Source organism: Natator depressus, chromosome 5, assembly GCF_965152275.1.
Source record: "Natator depressus isolate rNatDep1 chromosome 5, rNatDep2.hap1, whole genome shotgun sequence".
Classification (NCBI taxonomy): Eukaryota; Metazoa; Chordata; order Testudines; family Cheloniidae; genus Natator; species Natator depressus.
In genome coordinates, this window is record NC_134238.1 from 98,036,437 (window position 1) to 98,053,162 (window position 16,726).

At 39.7% G+C, this 16,726-nt stretch overlaps 1 protein-coding gene and 1 long non-coding RNA gene across 8 annotated transcripts in view; one reads left to right on the plus strand and one right to left on the minus strand.

Annotated features, from left to right (window-relative positions):
* Positions 1-16,726, plus strand: part of LOC141987691 (uncharacterized) — a 49,158-nt gene that overhangs the window by 11,191 nt on the left and 21,241 nt on the right. Inside the window, exon 3 of the long non-coding RNA XR_012639603.1 lies at positions 14,340-14,685. This is a non-coding gene — a long non-coding RNA (uncharacterized LOC141987691). The remainder of the gene's footprint in view (positions 1-14,339; positions 14,686-16,726) is intronic.
* TJP2 (tight junction protein 2) overlaps positions 10,706-16,726 on the minus strand; it is a 91,680-nt gene continuing 85,659 nt past the window's right edge. For 6 of the 7 annotated variants that reach the window (XM_074953278.1, XM_074953276.1, XM_074953274.1 and 3 more), the window contains 6 exons: positions 16,265-16,365; positions 15,646-15,858; positions 15,168-15,278; positions 13,742-14,077; positions 13,113-13,198; positions 10,706-11,615 (listed from right to left, as the gene is read on the minus strand). In XM_074953278.1, coding sequence (XP_074809379.1) covers positions 11,450-11,615; positions 13,113-13,198; positions 13,742-14,077; positions 15,168-15,278; positions 15,646-15,858; positions 16,265-16,365 — 1,013 coding nt within the window. In that variant the 3' untranslated portion in view covers positions 10,706-11,449. The remainder of the gene's footprint in view (positions 11,616-13,112; positions 13,199-13,741; positions 14,078-15,167; positions 15,279-15,645; positions 15,859-16,264; positions 16,366-16,726) is intronic. The other variant, XM_074953277.1, reaches the window with a different exon arrangement.

Sequence of the window (16,726 nt, forward strand, 5' to 3'; positions counted from 1 at the left end):
CTGGATGGGCAAAGCCCTGTGCCTACATGTAGCCCCTCTGAACTCAGTGCACCTTTGGAGCATCTCCGTTCTCCTTTAGTCCAGAAATGGAGTCCACAAAGGAAACTCAGGTCAGATACCATAGCAGTGAAGACTGATCTCAGGAGGCCGCGGGGATGGAATATCTCAAATGTTGCATCTCAAAACTAAATAAGATACAGCATATGTGAGTGCTTTCATTTTTGGGTGCCCACTGAGAGAGACATTAAAGGGGCCTAATTTTCAGAGGGTGGGTGCTCAGTACCTACTGAAATTCAGGGCTCTTTAAGGTGTCTAGTTGGGAACTCCAAAAATGAAGTACCCTGAATCACTAGTCACTTTTGAAAATCTTAAGATTTTACGTAGATTTTCAGAAAGCCTTTGACAAGGTCCTTCACAAAAGGCTTCGAAACAAAGTAAGCTGTCATGGAATAAGAGGGAAGGTCCTCTCATGGATTGGTAACTGGTTAAAAGATAGGAAACAAAGGGTAGGAATAAAAGGTCAGTTTTCAGAATGGAGAGGGGTAAATAGTGGTGTCCCCCAGGAGTCTGTACTGGGACTAGTCCTATTCAACATATTCTTAAATGATCTGCAAAAATGGGTAAACAGTGAGGTGTCAATTTGCAGCTGATACAAAACTACTCAAGATAGCTAGGGCAGGTCTTCACTACCCACCGGATTGATTTATAGCATCTCGTCTAGATGCTATAAATCAATCCCCAAACACGCTCTCCGTCGACTCCGGAACTCCAGTTCGTGAGAGGCGGAAGCAGAGTCGACGGGGGAGTGGCAGCAGTCGACTCACTGCCGTCCTCATGGACAGTTAAGTTGACCTAAGATATGCTGACTTCAGCTACACTATTTGCGTAGCTGAAGTCGGCGTATCTTAGGTCGGAACCCCCCCCCCCCCGTGTAGACCAGGGCTAAGTCCCAAGCAGACTGCGCAGAGCTACAAAAGGATCTCACAAAACTGGATAACTGGGCAACAAAATGGCAGATGAAATTCAGTGTTGATAAATGCAAAGTAATGCACATTGGAAAACATAATCCCAACTATACATATAAAATGATGGGGTCTAAATTAGCTGTTACCACTCAAGAAAGAGATCTTGGAGTCATTGTGGATAGTTCTCTTGAAACATCCACTCAATGTGCAGCGACAGTCAAAAAAGCAAACCGAAGCTTGGGAATCATTAAGAAAGGGATAGATAATAAGACAGAAAATATCATACTGCCTTTATATAAATCCATGGCATGCCCACATCTTGAATATGGTGTGCAGATGTGGTCACCCCATCTCAAAAAAGAGATATTGGAATTGGAAAAAGTTCAGAAAAGGGCAACAAAAATTATTAGGGGTATGGAACGACTTCCCTATAAGGAGAGATTAATAAGACCGGGACTTTTCAGCTTGGAAAAGAGACTACTAAGGGGGGATATGATAGAAGTCTATAAAATTGAGTGATGTGGAGAAAGTAAATAAGGAAGTGTTATTTACTCCTTCTCATAACACAAGAACTAGGGCTCACCAAATGAAATTAATAGGCAGCAGGTTTAAAAACAAACAAAGTATTTTTTTCACACAACGCACAGTCAACCTATGGAACTCCTTGCCAGAGGATGCTGTGAAGGCCAAAACCATAACAGGGTTCATAAAAAGAACTAGATAAATTCATGGAGGATAGGTCCATCAATAGCTAGTAGTCAGGATGGGCAAGGATGGTGTCCCTAGCCTCCATTTGCCAGAAGCTGGGAATGGGTGACAGGCTGGATCATTGGCCATTGTCGGAAGACAGGATACTGGGCTAGATGGACCTTTGGTCTGACCCAGGATGGCCATTCTTATATTCTTAATCTTGGCCTTCATTCTTGGAATCAGAACTTTGATTTAATAAAGTGTTTCCGTGTGTAGTTCGGTCATGATCCTGCATGGGCACAGAGGTCTACTTGCATGAAGACAGTTTCAGGATTAGGGCATAAGACTGAAACAGATAGTTTTACTGCACTGAATTCAACTTTACGTTCAAGAAGTTTTATAAGCATCCAGAGTGATTCCCTGGGCAATTTGCAGAGCACCATGTACAGGCTCTAGAGCAGTAGTTCTCAACCCGTGGCCCACAGCAAACAGCTGCAACCCCTGTGACGTCCTAAGGGCTACACAGGTGTGGTGTGTGTGTGTGTTATAGGTTGCTGACCCCTGATATATATATTTATCAGGGGTCGGCAACCTTTCAGAAGTAGTGTGCTGAGTGTTCATTTATTCACTCTAATTTAAGGTTTTGCGTGCCAGTAATACATTTTTAACATTTTTAGGTCTCTTTCTATAAGTCTATAATATATAACTAAACTATTGTTGTATGTAAAGTAAATAAGGTTTTTAAAATGTTTAAGAAGCTTCATTTAAAATTAAATTAAAATGCAGAGCCCCCCAGACCGGTGTCCAGGACCCGGGCAGTGTGAGTGCCGCTGAAAATCAGCTCGCGTGCCGCCTTTGGCGCATGTGCCATAGGTTGCCTACCCCTAATATATATTGTGTGGATGTGGCCCACATAACACAGAGAGAGCTGCATACGCGGCCCACAATGGTAAATAGGTTGAGAACCACTACTCTAGAGGGAGTGACAGCCAGGCTTCCATAATTATTGCAATTCAATAGCTTTAAAGGGAAGTAAAAGAAAAAAAGCTGGGAGATCTTGTGAGCTCGGGGGCATGCCCTGGAGAGAAAAGAATTAATTTTCATACTAGGTATGACTCTTCAGGATGATCATTTTAAGTGATTGTAAAGTCCTTTGAAGATGAAAAATGCTGCATCACTGCTGTGACAGTGTGGAGTACAATCCAGACCAGTGAGGCATTATGTTACCACTTGCCCTGCAAGCCTGGCTGCCTAGCAATGCTTTGCTGCTGTAGCTCACAGCCTGGGATGCTCACAGTCAGTCAACAAGCATAAAAGTCACACAGTATCTGTGTGCTAGGCAGCCCTGGTACAGCAGTTCTGACCCCAGCTGCCTGTCTACACCCCCATTCAGGCTTCTACTAGCTTTGGCTATAACGAGCAAGGTGACCCCAGTACACTCCCAGTCCTGAATTTCCCCGAAACCATGTGCTTTGTAATGTCCTGCCCCCTCCTGGGCAGTTCGCAGAAATGATGTAGTCTGTTTGTTCCTCTAAAGACACAAAAGCACATCACAGCTTATTGACTTAACGGGTAAATATACCCTTTCATTTAAGCACAGCTCTGAGTTGGCTTATAGTAAAAATAAAATACATTTACTACCAATAGGACATAGGCTAAGTGATGCCAAGAAAAGGGAATAAAGTTAGAAATGGTTACAAGCAAATTAAAGTGAAAACATGCATTTAAAACTTAATCTAGCACGGTACAGGCATTGTTTAAAATGGTTTCTCACCTGCCTTCAGTTTCCAGAGACTTTGACCCGTCCTTGGTTGAAGGACCCATCTTTCTCAGCTTACAAGAGCTCTGTTCCCTTGTGTCTGTCTAGTGATGGGTGCCAAAGATGGCTTCTGTCTTTGCTTATATCTTGCAAAGTTCATTGACTTTGTTTGAAGAGGCAGGATGGCCTCATGCTGGTCTTCCCATCCCTTTGTATTTAAATAGGGCTTCCATTGTTTTGGTTGCTCCACGCTTAATTTCCACAACAGACAGGTCAATAGCTAGCTTCCCTCCTGTCTGGGAGGAAAGCTGTTCTTCTCTGTTTGGCTACAGACTTTAAAACACAATATCATTAAGTATCCATATTACCTCATATAATGTTTATACATACATTTCACAATTAGACCAATCACTAGTGGGTCATAAGCTTTCAGAAAAGTCCTAACTCTATGCACTCTTATAATATAGTAATATTGTATACAATAAGTTGATTCATTGCTTATCTCTTGAGGTTCAGAGCAGTAGACCAACAGACCTTTGAAATGGATTCTTCTGAGGGTACCCGTCAAAGTAAAGTTTATTCAAGCTGTCAGGAAGGTGGCATGGAGTCTGGTGGTGAAGGAAGCTCCATGCTCTTTCTCCTTGTGTTTGCTGAAATGCAAACTTTTAAGTTTCCTGCCATCTCCTCTCCTTGCTGTCTTGATGGTCCTGTTTATTGCTAATTTGTAAATTGAGGTAAACACAGATTCCTTTGTGTAGGACAGACCTGTTTAACAATTACCTGGACATACCCGCTTTACACACACGCTAGTCATAATTCTAGCATATTCATAACTCTTAATACCCACCACATACATACATCATGGAAGAAAATTAATTATTAGTGAGTTATTAGTTTTCCAGTGATACCTCACAAGGCATATTTTGCACAAAGTATTACAACAGTGTGCAGGGTGTGAATACAGAATTGCTTAGTGTCACAACCATCTAGTATAGCTAGGAGAAAAACAGGCTCTTATCAAGGGTAACCCTTCAAGGTCACACAACCCCCATTGATTTCAAAATCCTATAAACATAGTTATTTTTGAGTAGTGTTTGACTTCGCTGAGATTTGGGAATGCTCTGCATCAGATCCTTGATATTTATTATATATGTATCAATATTTATTATACCATTAATCACCTTAGCATCTGACACTACAAAGACAACCAGGCACAGTGCTTACTAAAATGGATCGTCTCACTGATTTCAATGGGTTACTCACAGCAGTAAGTGCTAGGCCCAGTAGTAAGGGTTTGCCGATTGGGCCTTGAATACCATATCCAGTCTTGTTATTACAGAATAACACTTCCAGTTAGTGTGTCTGTGAGTTGTACTGAGGTTTGTTTTTTTTTTTTTTTAAATAATTATGTGATTCCATTATGCCAAACAAATAAATATAATTAAATAAGGCTCACTAGTATTATGCAGCTGTTTTGGGGCATCTAGTTTTAGTTTTTCCACTATTAATCTGATAAATTTCACTCAGTCTCAGCTGCTTACTTTTGTCTTCGTCGGTACAAGTAATGTTTTCCAGGCTAATTAATTCACTTTCCATACTTGGATTGATATATGCAGTCCAAAAAAAAAAAAAAAGCGGGGTGGGGGGTGGAGGGAGAGAAGTGGGACACCTTTGTTCTATCTGCAGAAAGTGTGGTTAATTATTAAAACAAAACCTAACTTTTTAAATGTACTTTCTACTATTCTGAAAAGTAGAGTCGTCTCTATTTTTTTGAGATGTTTTAATACTTTTGAGACAGCAGAGGCCTCCAGAGTCCATTGTTATACTGAGCAAAATATACAGTAATCCAAATGGTCTGGGAGACAATCCTCTCCCTAGTGAATTAGCAGATTTTGAATACATTCTTCCCCAAAGACCCTTGCTGTGCAAGGCCCTGCATCTAGTAATAGACTGCACCTCTTCTGTTACATTCAGGGCCTTCTTCAGCCTTTACTTGATCTGCAGGATTCAACTTTATGATTACAGCCCTATTCAGTTCATAAGACTCATAATTGACTACAATGGGAATATCACCTGAACAAGGAGTGCTTAACTTGTCCTTTAACCCTGCTGTTTTAGCAAATGGAGCAAACAACATTCAATTATATCTGTACTATGTGGGCTAAATTTGGAACACTGGTGTCCAAGTTTGCACATAAATATTTTGCAAGTCAAACAGATAACCTTGTGCACAAAACGTACAAATGTATTGTCTGTCATAACATGCAGTGATGTTGTAGGTGCATATGTAAGGCCTGGTGAGGAAATCAGAAGGCTCCAGTTTCCAGCCATTTTATACTCTTCTTCAATTCTTTCTGTTACCACTGCTCCTGAACGAAGCAGTGAGCTAAGTGTGCTTCTCTACCTAAATAGGATGATATTGATTATCTCTTGGACAAAATGATCAGCAAGGACATCCCTTGAAATAGCTTAGCCTTAAACCCTGAGCCATTAATCATTTTATGGAAGTCTGCAAAGTCATTAGATCTGCCTACAATGGTGCAACTAAAAGCCTGGAAAAATGCATACATTTATGTATGATTTTAATGCAAATTTTCAAGAGCCAAACTGGGCATCCCACTAACCAAATCCATCAATTACCCCCAGACAAATTTATAACTCTCCCTGCCATTCTGTCATTTCTCTCCTTTCCTCTCCCTCCTCTCCAAGTCAGTGTTTCCTTTCTCATCAATTCTTTCCTTCCCCAGTGTGGTAGGGCTTGTGTACGCTACCGACCGGATCGACTAGCAGCGATCAATTCAGCTGGGGGATTGATTTATTGAGTCTAGTATAGACGTGATAAATCAACTGCCGATGGCTCTAGCGTCGACTCGGGTACTCCACCTCAATGAGAAGTGCAAGGGGAAAATTGATGGGAGAGTGGCTCCCGTTGACAAACCGCAGTGAAGACACCGCAGTAAGTAGATCTAAGTACGTCGACTTCAGTTATGTTATTCACATAGCTGAAGTTGTGTAACTTAGATTGATCCCCTGCCCCCGTAGTGTAGACCAGCCCTTAATTTCCCAAATTCCCCCTAAGTCTCTCTTTCCCCTACCTCAGCCCTTCATTTCTTCCTCTCTACCCTCCCCCATTGATCCATGCTTCCAGTCCCCCAGTTCTCCTCCTGCCTTCCCAATAACCTCTCACACAGACTGGGCTGTGCTCCCTGCTCAGAAGTTGTGGTATAAGTGATAAAGTGACTCTACCCTACTCCCTTCTCTCCTTCCCCTCCTGGCTTAGTTATCAGTGCTCCCTGCCCTGGACTCCTCCCTGACCCCCTCTATGAGAGATCTCACCGCTGGTGGGGGGAGAGCTAAGTACAAGGATTAGCTGCCTGATTGGCCAAACAGAAGGTGGCACATAGCTGCTGGCCAAAAAATGTGGATGCAGCAGAGACAACCAGGGAATCAAAAGGACGATTGCAAAGTTTGAGCGCCCAGCTAAAAGTTGGCAATTGAACCAGTCTGGGTTTCACCTAGGTAAGTTTTACAAGGAAACCTGGGACATCCTGACTTAAGAGGGACCCCATGGCTCCAGCTCATGAAGCTGGGGGCCGAGGCAGGAAGCAGACTTGCTTGGCTGCCTATTAGAAGCAGCCATAATCCACTGGAGCACTCCTTGGAGTACAGTTGCCTCATTATAAAAACTGTGTTAAATTGTTAAATGTTCCCCTCCTCCCCTTTTTTAAAAATGGATGTTTATCAGGCATGTGAAACTAGCTCTTAAGGGTAATTTCTGAGTAACTCAGAAATAAAATTAAAATTTGGGGTTTAGAATTAAAGCACCATCTTCAAACTGAACTATAGTCATTCCATGTTAATAATAAGAGAATTACTACTTAATCTACCTGCATACTGCCAAAGATATCTCAGTCTGTGATAAGAATCATCTGGCTGGAGTAGTGTCCTGCAGACAATACGAGAGCTATCTTCTTGATTATGCTAAAGTAAAATTGACACTGTTTTTTCTCCATATCACAAAAATATCAAGGCATAGTTAAGATGCCTCAATCATTTTGCTGTTGCATGGCATTCAAAAAAGTCTAGTTATGCATTCAGGGCAACTATATGAGCCATAACAATAGCAATTCTTGTTTGAAGAAAGGAATACCTGTTTCCATGTATTCTTCCTGTTTCTGCTTCAGACTCCTCTTAATGCATTCTCTCTTAATTATTCCCACAAATTTAGCACATAATCTTCACCTTTTCAGGCCAAAATGTGTTACTTATTAGAAGTTTCAGGTAAACAATTAAAAAAATTAAAATCAGTTAAAAGCCTTTGTACAGAACAGGTGGAATCAGAAAATATTTAATAATTTTTACTAATCTAGCAATCCAATAGCCTAACTGGAGAGGGAGGTGAAAAAAGAGAGTCAAATGGAATGTGGGGGAAAAAATTTCTAACAGTTTTTTTTGAAGGCATTGTAGGATTTTTCAAGGTCATCATTTGACACTTCTCTCCCCCTTAATTTCGCTAACCTTCTAAGAATCTAAAGCAGCTGCTGAGATAAGCAGGACCCTGAAAAAAATAGAGATAAGTGGTGCATAGTTTGCAACAGCTAGGATTTTCCAGTTTAAATGTTGGCTAGAGTAAAAGAAAAGCACATTAAATAGCAATTATGTATTTAACAAAAGATGATCCAATATACTGAGGCTCACAATATCTATCATAATTCTTGCAAAAGCTCTCCATCTATACAGTAGTTGAGCCCCATTGTGCCAACAAACAGTTGAGCTCTTACATTAACATTCTCTCACTGAGGTATGTCACTGAATCTCACACCCTGGAACTAAATAGCTTTTAACTAAAAACAGAGTCAATTCTGACCTCAGTTACACCAACTCCACCTCCGTTGAAACTAGTGGATCAAATTCAATGCTGCTTAACCTACTGAATAACTCTGCTCCTGAACTGAAACTGTAATTAAAAAAATTAAGTCTATATCCCTCACTGTTACAGGAAAAAAATGTTCAGAACATAAACCAACCAGAAACTGATGGATCAAAGTAGAAACTGAATCTGCAGAGTGCCTGAAACAATGCTCCGAGAGATCTGACCTGCTCCATTTATCTCAGTGGATTGTTAAGACCAAAGTCTAACGACAATTTAAAGTCAACAGTAAATGTTTTACCGATATCATTTTAGCCAAAACGTTAAGCTCATCTGATTACCCATTGTTTCTGGATATAATGGCAGATCTTGAGGTGGGGGGTACAGTGGGGCAGCCAATTGCTGGGGTGGAGAATAACGAATTCAAATCCCATAATCCTCCACACCTCAAATTTTCTGCCATCTCTGTCCCTTCCATAAGAACAGCCACATTCAGTCAGACCCATGGTGCATCTAGCCCAGTATCCTGTCTTCTGCCAATGCCAGGTGCTTCAGAGGGAATCAACAGAACAGGCAACTGAGTGATCCATCTCCTGTCATCTACTCCCAGTTTCTGGCAAACAGAGGCTAGGGACACCATCCCTGGCCCTCCTGGCTAATAGCCATTGATGGACCCATCCTCCATGAACTTATCTAGTTTTTTTTTTTTGGTTTTTTTTTGAACTGTTGTTATAGTTTTGGCCTTCGCAACATCCCCTGGCAAAGAGTTCCACAGGTTGACTGCGCATTGTGTGAAGTAGTACTTCCTTTTGTTTGTTTTAAATCTGCTGCCTATTAATTTCATTGGGTAACCCCTAGTTCTTGTGGTATGAGGAGTAAACAACACTTCCTTATTTACTTTCTTCATACCAGTCATGATTGTATAGACCTCTATCATATCCCCCCACCCCCAGTCATCTCTTTTCCAAGCTGAAATGAAAGGAGGGAGGGAAAGCGGAAATGTATTCCCCGCTTGGTACGTGACCCTCAAATGTCTCCTGGGTACCAAAACACCAAATTACCTCATCTTTCTAGGCACCAAAAGACTTAATGGACCCTTACTCAGCTATGAAGGCCTTCTGTGCTCCTCGGTCAGCTTCTACACCTCAGTTACTGGTCACCCATACAAGATTCACAGCACACTGAATCTGAGGCAATGAAAACTAAATTGAATCCAATATTAAAGTAAATAAATGGTAGGGTCATACAAGGCCTGGAGCGACACACTGAATGATTAGGATAAAAATAAATATTGAATAACTACTCATTCAGTGAGCACTATACACCATGTGCACTGACTAAGGCAGGAGTCCTGTGGAAAAAGTAGTATGCAATCATGTAATTAAAGGTGGTCTCATAATACATACACACAAGGGGGAGGTGAATTAAGTTACACAGGCAACCACAAATATGACATATGCTAACTTTTGAGTGCTTGACTTTGCAGCCTTAACATTCTTTTAATGTAATTTTTTTGTAAATTATATATAAATAATTTAAAGAACACTGTACTAACAGGGCTGGGCTGTTATTGTGTGAGGATGTATATGGTGCCACATACTTTTGGGGTCTCCCAGCCTGTATAAAACAAAGGACCAAGGCCTTTTGACTTCAGACTCAGAATGACTTCACTAATATTTATGGGATTCCTCCGCCTAAGAAAAGGGGACTAAACTAAATTAGATCACATGAGGGACTATAACCAGTGAACTGATAGTTATGCAAGGTGTTCAAGTACAATGACTGTTATAAAAGCCTAGACCAGCTCAAATCTTTAAATGGAAGCATTTAATTATGCAGAAGAGTTTACTAACTCACCATTGGCAATGGTTTTTTTTTCTTTCAAGTTTTGAGCTACATAGTAAACCCTCCTCCACAACCCACCTAAGATTGTTTTGATCTATTCCCTTAGTAAAGTAGTGAAATTCTACTGTGTGAAATGCCATGCCTAACAAAACACTATGGAAGTTATATTTTGGTGTGTTTTAAATTAGACCATTTTCTATGGGTAAGTGAAAATTTTATAAAACAAGAAACTTCTCTATTATCCCTCTAAGCATTTTTTTTTTCCAGTGGAGCAGAGAGAGAAATAAAATGCCCTAAGGTTCAAGTGCTACGTATTTAAAGTCTCACTGTAGCACTGTATCTTCTTTCCAGATTCAGCATGTTGAAGATTGGTTTTGTTTAGTGTTCTGAGGCTCCCAATGGGGGCTAAATCTGCTTCCAATGACATTAACAGCAAACCTCCCCTAAATTCAATAGTGCAAGACTAGGCCGTAAAACAAACAAGCACCTTAAATGCAATAGTTAATAAAAATACAAGGCGTTACCAAAATATTTACTTCTTGAAATAAAAAAGATAGGTGAGATTTCTGTCTAGAATATATCCATTTATTATTTTGTGGTCCATATCAATTTAAAGACATAATTAATTGAATTTCTACATCATTTTCTCAATTTCAACCCTTCCTGGCTTCATACCAGCTAGTCTACAAAGGTACACACCTATCCCCTGTGCAGTCAATATTTATGAAAAGCAGAACACTGATCTATTAGCTTAGAAAAATAACATGCCGGGAAAATTATAGCCATGAAATGGATACAAAAGTTAGGCAACAGAGTAAAACACCCTTTAGTAAATTATGGCTTTGCACAAGTATCAGGTATCAATATGAACAATCTAAGACACTTCTTGTTAAAGGCACTTACAGTTCTTTCTTGAATTTAGTTCTCTTGCATTAAAAAGTGTTATGTCTTTGATCACATTTTCATAACAGCGGAACAGTCTAAAAAGGCAGTTTTAAGTGAGAGGAAAAAAGTTTAAATTTTTTAACAAACATTAAACTATGAAAATACCAAGAATTAATACAAGCTTTTGAATGGGTATTGGTCCTTATAAAACAGGCAACAACATTCAGGCAAAAGTGATTTCTTTTCTTAGATACTCAAAACAAATAGTCTCAAAAAGTAAGTCCTCCAGTTCCAGTGTGTGGATATGTCCAAGTTCATGTAGAGCACCCTATGACCTCCAACAAAAATATAACTTTATAACTAACCAGAGCTCTATTTTGGCTGTTGAAGGAAAAGAGTCTGAAAACAGTATTACAGATGTATGTGCTAGTGAGTCTATAATTCTGTGTCCCTATATCTGGATGGCTGTCCATAATAGCCGCGCTTGGAATGGTCTGATACCTGCCGACGGTAGTCTTCCTCCTCTGCATCACTGCCATAACTTCCTCGATTTTCTAGGTAAGTCCTGGCAGGGGGTTTCTGAGGCTCTGGAGGTCTGCAACTAGCACAGCAAAAAACAAGAGAGTAAAGATGTCAGCAATTTCTGTTCTGAAAAGTGGAAGAACACAAACCTGTAATCAACTGCAAACTGTTCATGAAGATATGAGGACATGCCAATTATATGCTATGTTTTTAAGTGGTTTGAAAAAAGTTATATAGATTATAAAGCTAATTATTTATATAGAATATAAACAGCACTACACAGCACATGTTAATAATTTTCTACATAGGAAAGGAGGGGGATTTCACTGATTTTCAGCAGCTATCATTCTATTGATATCATACTGAGCACTAGCAAGAGGAAGCATTTTAAGATCCTGAATGACTTAGAATAAAGCAGCGATGCTGTTTAATAGTGTTGATTTACCCAATTTAATTACACTTCCTATGAATACTCATTTTAAATTATCAGTTGCTTGTTTCTTTTATCTTCATATTTGGCTAAACTAAATATTTTACTCTCCCTAAAAACACAACCAAAGATGCCATAAGCTTATAATTCCTATAGCTTTGCAATAATAAATTCATCAAGGAAATGCTGCAGTGACTGTTTTGGGGCCTTCCCAATTTGATTATACTTTAATCCACCAAAGGAGCTGACTGTAAAAAAAAAAAAAGGAAAAGAAAAAACCTCACAACTCATTAGGCCTTCCCCATCTCCAAAAGAGATACAAATGAGAAGGGCGAGAGAACTAGAAGATTTCCAAATCAAAACAGAGCCTTCAAATTGTTTGTTGCAAGATTTTGCTTGGGCGACTATCCAAGTCATACTAGTGAATAAGCACAGTAAAGTGTTTAAGGCACCAAGACTGGATATCTGGGAACTAACCCATAACTCACTGGACTCAATGGAAACACTCCCATTAACTTCAGATCAGTCCCATAGTTCTTCTCCTGACTCTGTACTGACTCACTGTCTCCCATTGGGCAAGTAACTTAACCCCATTTTCCTCACCCATAAAATGCATATAATAATGGACTGTGTAAAATCAGACTTTACCACCCTTACTGACGTTGAGTACTACCTTATACCCCAAGAAGTTCCACTCTAAGCCATGAAAGTTGTCAAACCACTTTCAAATATTGATTAGTATAGCACAACAACAATCCAATCTCTGACACATAAGGGACAACTTTGAAGGTTTGAAGTACAAGTGATCCTGTGCGTACATCTAATTATGAGACACAAAATGAATTGGCGCCATGAATCTCTTAGTAATATATGAAATCTGTGTGATTCTCTCTGAGTAATTCAAGCGCAGCAGTATGGACCAGTCTGAAAAAGATATAAAGGAAAGATTCTGAAAGGAAGTCTTACAGAAGTGACTACTGTCAAGGCAGGTCAGCCCTACAGCCTCTCATCTTTGACACCGTGTAAATTTGGCAGTGTCAGGGCTTGATGGCACTACTTGCATGAGTAAGAGCTGCATAATCAGGTTGCTCTTGCTGGTGTAGTAAATATAGACCAGAAGAGTATTTTCAAATGGATCTGTCTTACCTCATGGGCTGGGGCCAGTTCTGGTCTGGCTTCTGTGTTTTGATTGGGACAGCATAGATATCTGGGTGTTTCTGGGCCATTTCCAGCTTTAAAAAGAGCAGAAGGAAAAAAAAAAAAGCCTTTCAGTTTATACAGTCAGGAGATCTTAGACTGAGCAATGTAGCTCAGTTCCTCTGTAAAGGAACTAAAATACAAATGGATGACTGGTCTTATTTCCTACTCCCACAATGAGATAGTTTTTAATTTAAAAGTAAAACACTGTACTGCCAAAACAACAGAAATAAAAAAAAGAACAAAGCCATTAACCTATAGTAGCTACTATAGGAAACCGCTTAGTAGAACATATTCTATATCCGTATCCCCCATACCTACTCCTTCCCAAAATAAAACTATATATATATTTATAGGAATAATGTGATGTTGAGGGCAATTTTGATTCCTAATGTGTATGCTGACTGCTAATTGGTATAATGATAGATTGGAAGGAGAGGGAGAAATGTGCTGCTGTTTTTCTTTTTAATGATTTTTTAAATTCCACATTGAGGGTGCTTTTAGCACAGAATGTGTGTTTGTATTATTATATCTAAACAAATATACAGGACAGACTGAAAAAGTAGGTCGCTACCTACCCTGGCATTCTGTGCCTCTTGTAGCTCCTGTATTCTTTGCAACCTTGCCTTGTGATCCATCTTCTCAAATATTTTAACTTTCCCCAGTACCGATTTCGGAGCACTCTCTTGTCCATTTACATCTTCCTCTGCCTTTTCCTCCTCCTCTGCAGCTGGAACTGCTGGCTGAGATGTCTTCAGTATAGGACGCCCAAACGCAGGTTTCACAGAAACAGGAGGTGCTGCTGCCTTGGATAATATGGTGGAAGTCTCATTGCTGACAATGCTAGAGCTATTTGGTTTGGATTCATAGTTCTTGGGAAAGTCATAAACATCCTCTTTGTTTTGTAGTTTACTCTGTAGGTATTAAGAACACACTGAAGTTTACACATAGCAGCAACTTCAAATGAAAATATTAATCTAAAGATGCTGAAGTTGGTTATATTGCTTGTGCATTTTTGTATTGCCCATCTTTGTTCATAAGGGATCAGAGCACTGAGTATTTAGGTATATTGGTCACTGACTTGAATAGGGACACAATTAGTCACATTAAGTCTTACATTGTATGCAATGTTATAATGAGCAGTAAAATCTGACCAGTCTATTTAATTCTTTAAAGATTTCTGGAACGAAAAGAGAAAGAACAGGAAGAAACAGCACAAGGTTTTTCTGGATTATATGGAGGAGAATATTCTTCCAAGCTGAAACTATTACACAGGACACATGCCTATTCTCCCTGCAATCATCATTTCATTTACATGTACTGCTACCCAGCCCAACCTCTATTGCCAAGGCATATTTGAAAGGATGGTCGTTTAACTGTCTAGTTGGTGTATTTTGCATAATGCAAACCAATGCTGGTGTCCATGAAGAAAGTCAGAGGGTTGAACACAGGATTTCATTAATAGCTGCAACACCTTTCTTGAAGTGACACTGGAGCACAGTTTGGCACTACTACTTAAAAGGTAAAAATAAAAAAGCCAAGAGGATTTCCTGCCATTCCGCTGCCATTTTGAACCAGCTCCCAGCAGACAGCTTATTAAAATTACAAAGGAGGGATGATTTAAGGTGTGTCTGAACTTCTCCCCAGGTGAGACATTCAGGAAGATCTTTGTTTTGGGCGTGGTAAGGGAGCAAGAATGCCAGAATTCCCCTGGGGAAGAGATCAGGAGAGAAATGGGTAGTTTTCCAGCTAGTCACCAAACCCTCTAACGAAACACATGGTACCACTTCTAAATCTCAAGAATTCCCTTCCCAACTAGCTGCAAAGCTCTTCCGACAGCTCACAATCCTCTTTGTCAATTCCCCTGCCTTCCTCCTCCCAAATTGCATTTTAGCTTCCAACAGCGGGTTACCCTAATAGAAGAAACATAGCCCATGATGTATAGCACCAAGTGGGTTCTTTAGAAAGATGAACTCTATCTTCAAATTGATTTCCACAAATTACCTTAGGTGGCTCGGGCTTGAATGCTGGAGGTGGGCTAGGATCTCTAAGTATCTCTCTGCTACCAGCCCTTCTCATTTGACCTTTTGGTTCTGGGCTGGGTTTTCTTATACTCTACAAAAATATAAGAAGTTAATCACAAGAATATTCAAGTAATTCTTGACTTGTTTTAACCCTAGCCTTGTGGGCCAATTACCAGTAGTCACATTACTGGCAATGGCATGACCACTATCACTGTAAAAGTTAATATCTGCACTCCAGATGACACTATCAATGAAACTAGAGAGTTAGGCAAGCAGCTTAATTTTTATGCTAGAACTAATATGACTTTATAATTCTGTACCAGAGTTAGCATAATGCTGCAGCTGGAATCATATACTTTTCTCGGGCACCAATTACAAGGGACATTTTCTATTACCACTTTACAACACACATGACTTTCAGGAAGTCAACTGTCTTGCCAACAGTCCAAATATTTTACCTCCTCATGCTGCACAGGCTCAGAAGACCGGCTAATAGAGGAAACACTTGGTTCATCTGATGGCTCATCAAGCTCATTGTCCGTGTATGCACCTCCTTCTCCATCTGTGTCTTCCAAGTCACTGATCAAGCGGCTGTCACAGCTCAGGTAGTCAGCACCCATAGCTGTTAGGTATGACATGCGATCTTCCATGTCATCATCCATTCCTTCCATCTATAAAAGTGGAAGGATTAGATTTGACTTCATGCCCCATTTTAGTTTGCAGTAAAATTTATTGTATACAACACCTAAGAAACAGAACAACATGAAACTGCAAGAATTCTAGATCTCCCAGGAACGTGAAAATAGCTCCAATAAAAAATTAATATATATGCCCTAGCAGCAGTTATATGCCTTGGTTTTAATAACAGGAGCAACACGATCAAGTTATTAAAAAAAAAAATAAGAAAGAAACTTTTATCCTGTACTATTTTTCTGTCTTAGTTACCCACTGCAAAGATTTCAGATTAGTATAACTTTTCAATACACACATGTGTTTAGTATTTAGGATGATGAGCTGCCATCTGACCACTCTGAAGGGCAATTTAGCACGTACAGTATGAGCTGTTTGACCACATACCTTTCCTTCCGATACCCATACTGCTTCAACTTGCTGTTGCTGAATTGCATCTTTGAGGCTGCCGTACCAGCTATCATTGGCTGAATTCAAATTGATGGTAGCTGTAGTCATTTTAAATAAAAATATGCATTAGTGTTTTCATATATTTTTTCTATTCATTCTAAAATCTCAGTGCACCTACTTTATCCAATCTTTTGGGCAATGCAAGAAAATTATATGGTCATTTTTACTAGACCACTTTCTAAAGGACAATGTTTGCATTTTTGTTGGCTTGTGGGGAAAAAAAGGGCTGAATAAATGCCAGCCCTTTAATTATTCACTTTTTTTCAGCAATAGTTTTATTACAGTAGTAAGGTTCAATATGAACATTTCTTTATAATGAAATACATCAAGACAGTGAACTCCTAATTGTCTAGGAAGGGTTTTCACAAGACCACAAGTTACTGTACAAGATGATCTCTT